Source organism: Aquarana catesbeiana, linkage group LG07 (genome assembly GCF_042186555.1).
Source record: "Aquarana catesbeiana isolate 2022-GZ linkage group LG07, ASM4218655v1, whole genome shotgun sequence".
Lineage (NCBI taxonomy): Eukaryota > Metazoa > Chordata > Amphibia > Anura > Ranidae > Aquarana > Aquarana catesbeiana.
The window spans coordinates 5,020,103-5,030,194 of NC_133330.1; the positions used below are offsets into that span (position 1 = coordinate 5,020,103).

The 10,092-nt window shown below is 39.4% G+C and overlaps 1 protein-coding gene across 1 annotated transcript; it reads left to right on the top strand.

The window, feature by feature from the left end:
* The first annotated feature begins 6,332 nt into the window (after window positions 1–6,332).
* LOC141102329 (olfactory receptor 5A2-like) lies at window positions 6,333–7,334 on the top strand. Its single transcript, XM_073591287.1, has one exon. It carries the CDS (start codon window positions 6,393–6,395, stop codon window positions 7,332–7,334), a length of 942 nt encoding a protein of 313 aa, XP_073447388.1. The 5' UTR covers window positions 6,333–6,392.
* The last annotated feature ends 2,758 nt before the right edge of the window (window positions 7,335–10,092 follow it).

A 10,092-nucleotide genomic window follows, 5' to 3' on the forward strand; every position in this document is an offset into this window, starting at 1 on the left:
TGATCCAAAGTTTAGATAATTTAGTGCAGGGCCACCAAATAGGAATAAGGCATGACAGGTCCTCTTTGCAGCAAGACTTGGGGTCTATAAGTCCCCAGATCCCATCTCTAGGCTGTAAAGCCTAAAATAAAAAGTAAAAAAAGATCTTGGCTTCCCAGCCCAGGGAACGGCGGTGTTTACAACTCCCGAGGCGGGACATGACAACCTGTCCACATAATTTAGTTCAGTCTGTTTTTAATAGTTTAACCGCTTCAGCCCCGGAAGATTTTACCCCCTTCCTGACCAGAGCATTTTTTGCGATTCAGCACTGCGTCACTTTAACTGACAATTGCGGGGTCGTGCAATGCTATACTCAAACAAAATTGACGTCCTTTTTTTCTCACAAATAGAGCTTTCTTTTGGTGGTATTTGATCACCTCTGCGGTTTTTATTTTTTGCGCTATAAACAAAAAAAGAGTGACAATTTTGAAAAAAAAAGGTATTATTTTTTACTTTTTGCTATAATAAATATCCCCCAAAAATATGTATAAAAAAAGTTTCCTCAGTTTAGGCCGATATGTATTCTTCTACATATTTTTGGTAAAAAAAAAATTGCAATAAGAGTATATTGATTGGTTTGTGCAAAAGTTATAGCGTCTACAAAATAGGGGATAGTTTTATGGCATTTTTATTATTATTTTTTTTTTTATTAGTAATGGCGGCGATCTGCGATTTGTATCATGACTGCGACATTATAGGGGACACATCAGACACTTTTGACACTATTTTGGGACCATTGTCATTTATACAGCGATCAGTGCTATAAAAATGCATTGATTACTGTATAAATGACACTGGTAGGGAAGGGGTTAAACACTAGGGGGCGATCAAGGGGTTAAGTGTGTCCTAGGGAGTGATTTTAACTGCAGGGGGGATGGGCTACCACTGACATGACAGCGATCACTGCTCCTGATTACAGGGAGCAGTAGATCCCTGTCATGTCACTAGGCAGAACAGGGAAATGCCTTGTTTACATAAGCATCTCCCCGTTCTCCGCTGCAATGTCGCAGTCCCGATAAAAATCACTGATCACTGCCATTACTAGTGAAAAAATATATATATAAAAATGCCATAAATATATCCCCTATTTTGTAGACACTATAACTTTTGCACAAACTAATCAATATATTGCGATTTTTTTTAACAAAAATATGTAGAAGAATATATATCGGCCTAAACTGATGAAGAATTTATTTTCTTTTTTAAAATTGGGATATTTATTATAGCAAAAACTAAAAAATATTTATATATTTTTTTTAATTGTCGCTATTTTTTTGTTTACTGCGCCAAAAATAAAAACGCAGAGGTGATCAAATACCACCAAAAGAAAGCTCTATTTGTGGGGAAAAAAGGACGTCAATTTTGTTTGGGTACAGCGTTGCACGACCGCGTAAATGTCAGTTAAAGCGACGCAGTGCCGTATCACAAAAAATGGCCTGGTCAGGAAGGGGGCAAATCCTTCCAGGCTAAAGAGGTTTAAAAATGTAAAAAAATGGAATTTTAAAGCTCTGACTATCCTGCGCTTGGTGGCTGTGAATAGAATATTGATAAGTAAGTGTTCAATACAGAAGGGGGGCCATGATGTGATTGTTGAGTTAAGCTTCAAAAGGATCTAAAAGGTTTATATGAAGAAAAGGGCTAATGAGGTTGTATATGTTGATCCAAAGTTTAGATCATTTAGGGCAGGGCCACCAAATATGGGTCTTGGGGGCCCCGTTGGGAACCACATCTGAAGCAGCCTCTGAAACCCAACCGGTTGGTATGACTCACGATAAAGGAACAGGGGGGGGAAATACCACATATAAAGAACTTCACAAGAGTTCTCTGGGGCCAGGACATTTCAGGAGGTTTTGGCAGTACCCAACCATATGTCTTGCAGAAAAGAAAAGAGAAGAAGGAAGCAACTCCTAAATGCAGTATTAAAACAACATTTGATAAGTCACAGTTAAAGACACTCGCATGATGTGTGAAGGTCAAAGCTCATTTTAATGAAAGAGAGAAGGGGGAGAGGCACCGCCACTGATCTCCTTTCTGCAGGAACCACCGATGTGCTGATATCAGTCGCAGATGGAAGGGAGAGCACCTGGAAGCTGTGTGGACATCTGGACGTCCTTGGGACCAGTCTGGAGTGCACACATGGGCCGATGTGATGTCACGGTCAGGAGAGAATCAATGTCAAATCAAGGCTACACATTCTGAGCTTATTGCTCCTTCTGGAGGCCTCACATCTGCCCACCTGTGTGTTCCAGGCTGGCCCCAGGGACTTCCAGATGTCCACACAGCATCCCTGTGCTCTCTCTTCCATCTGCAGCTGATATCTGCACATCAGCAGGTCCTGCAGGATAGAAATCAGTGGCGGTGCCTTCCTCCCCCCTTCTTTTCATTATTATGATGAACGTTTAGCTTCACACATCTTATGATTGTTTTTAACTGTTACTTATTAAATGTTGTTTTAATACTGCACTTAGGAGGCGCTTCCTTCTCCTCTTTCCTGTTCTGCATACAGTGAAAAAATGGTGGATGACTTATAGTACAAACTGTTATTAAAGAGACTATTTGTAGAACCCATTTTTCATTGATTGAAAGGTCAAAAAAATACATAAAGGGGACACTGAAGAAGACAAAACAATCTGCATGTGAAAGCGGAAGGAGGGAAAGGTTTGGAGGTACATATAGTATATTTTCATAGTAAAAGTAAGTCTGCAAAAGGAAATATTCAATATTTTTGGTTCTTAAAATCCTTCAGAAACACATGTTGAAGCAAACTATTCTGCTTCAGGAAGAAAAGACACCTGGCCACCCCATGAAATTAGAAGAGTAGAGAAGAGAGGAGAAGTAATTTAACCTTAAAGGGTAAGTTCACCTTTACAGAAAAATCCGTAAGGTGAATTTACACTGGACCCCCTCCTCCTCATAAGGAGGTACGTATAGGAGCATTCTAATTGGTCAGCGCAGTCACATGGGCGGTGCGACCAATCAGAAACCACGTAGCCTGTCCTGTCACCACAGGCGAAGAGGAGAGAAAGAGGAGAAAAAGTCATGGGCATTTAAAATCCCCTGAATGTTAAAGCGGCAATCCGATCTGTAAGAACGGGTAATCGCTGGACTCGAGGTTAGCGGGGGAGATTGGAAGGGGGTCCAGTGTAAGTTCACCTTACAGATTTTCTGTAAAGTTGAACTTACACTTTAACCTGCACAGGGGATTCTTTACTGTTAGAATGTTAAGGGCACGGAACTCCCTTCCACAATCAGCAGGAATTTAAAAAAGAACTCCTGGATGGGCATCTTAGTGAGTGCACTGCACAGGAAAATAGGAAATCATATTGGTTTAAACACAAACATACACACACCTAAACATGTTAAACAGATTGGACTGGTGTCTTTATTCAACCTTACCAACTATGTACCTAACAGACACTGGTGTCCAAGTCCTTACACCTACTAGCAAATCATTAAAAGGAAGAGAACTTACCTCTACCTGCCTTGAGGAAGATGGTGCACCCAGACTCCCAAGTTGGTTAGCTTACAGCCAAGTGGGGCTATTTTATAAACCTGTTAAAAAAACTAGACTCTTTTTTGTCTTATCGCTGCATAAAATTATCCTTTAGACCAGGGGTCTCAAACTGGCGGCCTTCCAGCTGTTGCAAAACTACAAGTCCCATGAGGCATTGCAAGGCTGACAGTTACAAGCATGACTCCCACAAGCAGAGGCGTGAGGGGACTTGTAGTTTTGCAACAGCTATAGATCTATCAGTTTGAAAAACCCTGCTTTAGACAGTTATTTTGGAATCCTTTTCCAAATGTGTTACAAGTAGGGATAAGCTGAAAAACTATGCTGGGGTGGAGTGAGTGTCTCAACATAAAAAGAACTCTGAACTTTCTGCTAAACTTTCTGCTAGGCAGCAGATTCCTCCTGGTGTCAGACCTTGCACCATTAACATGAATTAGACAAAACAAGTAGATCAATGTAAGGGTAATCAGGTGGTTCCTATTGCTTCAAGAATTTAATTGTGTGATAGATCACAGACTTGAGTGACTGCATCAAAATGCTGATTCCCTCTTTCGTGTACATTGCATGGTGTTGAATGCATTTGACTGCATTGGGGTGGGGGGAGAAATGTACAGGAGGCCAAGGATGGGTCCTTGATGGGCACTATGTTTTACCCATATTTGGGTTGTGGTCTCTTAAAGGGGGAGGATTTGTGTTCAGTTGGTGTTCTCAGGGGTTCTCCCCCATGCAGGGTGAGGGGTTCTGGAGCAGTCCAATCAAAGAGGGAAGGACTGACTTAAAGTCCTATCTGGATTGAGAATGCCTTATTTAGGATTCAGAATTTGGAGGTTCATAGATATCACCGGGTGGGAAAGAATCTTAACCCTAATCACAGGGACTCTGGTCCCAAAAGCATTAGGCCTATCTCTGTGAAGCATCACCTAATGACAGAAAGCTCCTAGAGCAGGTGTGGAGTAGTAAAAAGTTTTGAGAGGAGACCGAAGTTTCTGAAGTGCTGCATGTCTGCTGGAAGCTACCGATTAGGGCTTGGATTGAGCTTTGGGTAAAACCATTGTGTGACTGATACTCTGTTATTTTAACTTTGTGCTGAATTTAAGCAGACTTTGGTTTTCTCCTTTTGCTGAAAAGAAGCTATTTCTCTTTTAATTCACTATTGATCAAATTCTTCATAAAAGACCCCGATTCAACAAGCAGCCTTATACCATTCTCAACATTCTGGTGGTCTAGACCTTCCTTATTTCAGATATTATTATATGGAAGCTAGATTAGCCCAATTAGTTAAATGACATATCCTCACACCTAAAATCCTTGCATTTTGAGTCTTCTTCAATATTACCATATTATTTCTACTTTTGGACCAAAGCATTTTGAGGACTTATATGATTGGTTAATGAAATAGTTCCCCACTCCCTTCGCCTTTGCTAGAAGCACCACAAGAAGTATGATCCCTTCTCTGCTATCTCACCTTTTACATCCTATTTAGGTGACCCCTCTTTCACACCGCTTTTTTTAGTCGAAAGAAATAATTATTCTTGATGGCTTCAGCATAAACATTTACTGCTGTTCAGGGGCTCTGGGCTTTAGCAAAATGGCAGCCTCCAGCAAAAAGAAACACTAACAATGCTGGAGGTAATTTACAGCAGACATGACATCATCGGGTGACTCCGCCCTTTAGCTATTTAAGAAATGTCAAACTAAGGAGTGGGCAGTCGACAGTTAGCCTTTGTCACCTTTGTCACGAGTGGAGCTTTTTTCTTGCTTTTTTCGGGGTCCGTTGGTGGGCAGCATGATTGATGATGGATCTACATCGGGAGACATTACTTTTTATTTTTTAATAAAAGAAAATTGTCAAAAACTCTTGTTGTGTCTTTATTCACTTTTTACACTTCTTTTGATGAATGGGTAGGGGTACTATGTACCCCATATTCATTCACATAGCAGGGGGGTGGGATCTGGGTGCCCCTTATTATAGGGGGCTTCCAGATTCTGATAAACCCCTTGCCTGCAGACCCCCACAACCACAGCCCAGGGTTGGGGGGGAAGAGGCCCTGGTCCCCATCAACATGGGGCAAGGTGCTTTGGGGTGGGGGGGCAGAGTACCTGGCATGTTGAGGACATGTTGCCTGACACAGATCTGGAGGGGAGTCCTTGCTCGTCTCCCCCCTTTCCTGGCCTGCCGGGCTGCATGCTCAGATAAGGGTCTGGTATGAATTTGGGGGGACCCCATGCTGTTTTTTCCATATATATTTTTTAACCCTACTATTCTTTTGTGCAGGCACACCATACATTTTTTCCAAATATTAAATTCTCAGATCCATACATTTAATAATGTTTTACAGGGGCAGGTTTAAACAATAAAAAAAAGAATAAACAAGGAATCTGACAGAGATTACATCTCTTATTCTTTTTTACATTCAGCTGTCAGTGGGGAAGCCTGCAGAAGGTTCTAGTCTGGAGGGGGCTGTTTGTATGGAAGTTTGAACTATAAGTTCCTTTTATAGTGTTTTAGAATACTCTGTCCACGAGCCAATACTTAAAATAAGTAACAAAATGATAAAGAACACTTTCAGTGGATTTTAACTAAAATTTTTCATGACTCTTCTCAATTATAGAAAAGGGGCTCCCAAGGTGTTATAAATTACATCTTAGGAGATTCTTACAACACAACACACTGTCCTGAGGGAATGCCAACATCTTATATAAGAATCATTCGCTGGTACAAATGCCTACATGTACACCTGAGTGTACTGTGCAGGCACGCCATACAAGTTTTCCAATTATTAAATCCTCAGATCCATACATTTAATTCTGTTTTACAGTGAGAAATAAAAAAAAAGAATAAATGAGGAATGTGACAGAGATTATGTCTTTTACTCTTGTGGGTCTATCAGACCATCCACAGACCATGAATGCACTTTTTGTGCTCTTCTTTCTCATCTATCTGATGACTGTTATCACAAACCTTCTTATATTTTTCTTGGTCCTCACTGACTACAATCTACACAACCCAATGTATTTTTTTCTTGCCAACTTGGCATTTCTGGACATGTCCTATTCATCAGTGACCGCACCAAGGATGCTCATTGATTTGGTCACAAAAAGACGATCAATATCCATTCCTGCCTGTAAATCCCAAGTCTTTTTCTACATCTCCCTTGCTGTTTCAGAAATGTTCTTACTCTCGGCTATGTCCTACGACCGATACATGGCCATCTGCCACCCTCTACATTACAAACGAATTATGTCTTGGATAGCCTGTGCTCGTATGGCCTCTCTGGTCTGGGTTGCAGGTTGTTCTGTCTCTTTGATTCATATTTTATTTTTGCTCAGGTTGTCCTTCTGCAGGACATCTTCCATCCACAACTTCTTTTGTGACCTTCCAAGCTTATATCAAATTACATGTACTGACCCCTTCATAAACATGGTGGTTGTATTCTTAGTAAGTGCTGTTCTTGGAATAGGAGACTTTCTTTTGACCTTTCTTCCCTATGCCTATATTTTCAGGACCATCCTCAGAATCCGTAGCAAGACTGGAAAGATGAAAGCATTCTCCACCTGCTCATCACATATTACCGTGGTCTTCATCTTTTATGGCTCCTTCATTTTTATTTACTTGGTTCCAACTTCCAGCGATATGTTCAATTTAAACAAGCTGTTTTCAGTCGTATCTTCCCTCATTAACCCATTGCTGAATCCTCTGATCTACAGCCTGAGGAACAAGGACCTTATGGAGGCACTTATGAGGTCCTATTATCACTTGAAGCTAATCTGGGCATCATTCTGAAAATATTATTGTGAAATTTGATTTTTTTTTTTTGTATTTCTGGGCCATTTTCAGTTGACTAAAAAATTGAGTAATGTCTTTTATAAAATGTAAACATGTCAGGGGGTCACACATGTACTTATACTTGCATGGTCAGGAGTCATTGTAACCCACAGACCAAATGTAGCAGTTCCACTATGTTTTGGTTAACCTTAAAATGACTATTTTTTTTTTAAATCGGCAAAAGAAACAGGTGAAAAACATTATGTATATAACATTGGAAGCGCTGTTAGTCGACATCTGGACAGTGTCCTGACACGTGTGGTAAACTTGTCCAAATATGTCCGCTTCCCTTAAAATGACCATTTTACCTACCATAATATGAATGCATCTACTGTCACAAAGCTGATGAATGAAATAAATGTGAAAAAATTTACTTTTAGTTTGATTAATGAGATACATATTTTGCTTAAAAAATAATATTCCCAATATGTTCACATAAATGTTTTGGCTTTTTTTTCCTTTTTAGGCCAAGTACAGGGATGTTAAATATTGTGTAAGTTTTGATATATATGGCAGTACTGTATGATTGGTAAGCAAATGTCCAATATATTGTTTTCAATGGATTGATGGGTGATCATTGGCAACACATTGCTTGCAATATTAACCACTTTAGGACCAAGCCCATTTCTGATGCTTACTAAGTTAATAGCATTATTTTTTGCTAGAAAATTACTTAGAACTCCCAAGCATTATATATATATATATATATATATATACATTTTTAGCAAAGACTCTGGAGAATAAAATGGTGGTTGTTGCAATATTTTTTTTATGTCACATGGTACTTGCGCGGCGGTCTTTCAAACGCATTTTTTTTTGGGGAAAAAATACACTTCACTGAATTTGAAAGAAGCTAAACAGTAAAGTTAGCCTGATTTTTTTTTTTGTATATTGTGAAAGATGATGTTACACCGAGTAAATAGATACCTTACATGTTACGGTTTAAAATTGCGCACGCTCATGGAATGGTGACAAACTATGGTACATAAAAATCTCCACAGGCGTCGCTTTAAAAAATGTGTTTTAAAAACGGTTACCAGTTCAGAGTTGCTGATGAGGTCTTTTGCTAGCACTATTGCTCTCACTCTGAAAATCGCGGCGATACTTCACATGTGTGATCTGAACACTGTTTACATTTGCGGACGCGGTTTACGTATGCAGCGCACACATACAAAAATTACATTTAGAGCATGCAGGGCTACTTAAAACACCTGAACATGTTCAAAAATATGGGGATTTGGTCACACTATATGATCATGTAGTGCTAAGCCCATTTAGTGCGTTCTTTGGCGCGTGAGCACACGGAGATGAAAGTTTTTTGTTTTTCTTATTTATTTATTTATTTTTTACAATGTCCCTTTAAAAAAAAATCTGATCACTTTTATTGCTGTCACAAAGAATGTAAACATCCCTTGTGACAGTAATAGGAGGTGACAGGTCCTCTTTATGGAGGGATTTTAGACCCCAAATCCCTCCTTTGCACTTAAAGGTATTCAAAATGCCAATATTGGCGTTTTTAAAGACCTTGGATTTTTTAGAATCGGTGCCATTGGCATGAGCGAGGGGGGGGGACCTCACCTCCCACGCCTTGTGATAATGGCAGAGCGGCTGCTGAGCCACATTGGTTGTTACCACTAGAATGCCGACCGCCGACTCTAAAAAAAACAGTACTGGGGTGAAGCCTGCAGCTGCAGATCATCCCGCTACAACCACTTCCCCAAAGCGATGTACAGGTACGTTGATTTGCGGGAAGTGGTTAAATAAAAAAAAAATATTGAATTATTTGGAATTTTTAGGTGTCAAATAAGGCTATCAGAAAAACTATAAGTAAAACTCGTGGTTTTTGTTTTTTTTTTGTATTCTGAGGAAGCTGATTGTGAAATGCATCATCATTTAGCTGCCTCTTTATCTATTGCACAAGCGGACCTGTATTCATTCAAGTAGAACTATAGGCAAAACTATTTTCATTTTGAATAGAGTAAGTGAGGGTTATAATAACCACTGCCATTTTTTTTCCCATCGGTGTCCCATTGGGGAGATTTACCTTCTCTTCCTGTCTCATAGCCAAAACAGGAAGTGAGAGAAGATTCCTATAAATTAAAGGAATCCAATGGGGACTCCTAGGTCACCAGAACTAGTGTCCCCATTGGAAGGTTTCCCCTACCACTGTTTTTGGGGACAACCCAAAATTTGGGATTTTCTTTAAATTTTCACTTTTGATGATAACGGTAAACAGGACAAACAGAGAGGGTGACAACTAGAGAGGGGAAAGGGGGGCACATAGAGAGCAATAAAAATCCGACAGGTGATCTAATCCTTCTCAAAAACTAAAATACATTTTTGCCTTTAGTTATATTTTCAGGATCAAGTAATCCGCAAACATGATGAATGCTAAAAAATATTAGCCTTTGTTGAAATAATTATTATCAGATATTTCTAGGCTAAACATTTTGGGTTCTGGCAAATTTCAACAAATGTGTTAATTTCGGAAATATCAGACTTAATGAAAACCTGTATAATGAATTTTTCTGGATATTCGTAAATTCGACAATTCGAAGATTTGGAAATTCGGAAATTAGAAAATCCAAAAACCCGAAAATTAGAAAATAATATCTTACTAATAATAACTATTACTAACTATCAAATTATAGGTATTGGAATTTCCTTTCAAATGTGGCTGTTAGTGAACGTAACGGATACAAATTTATCCGAAGTT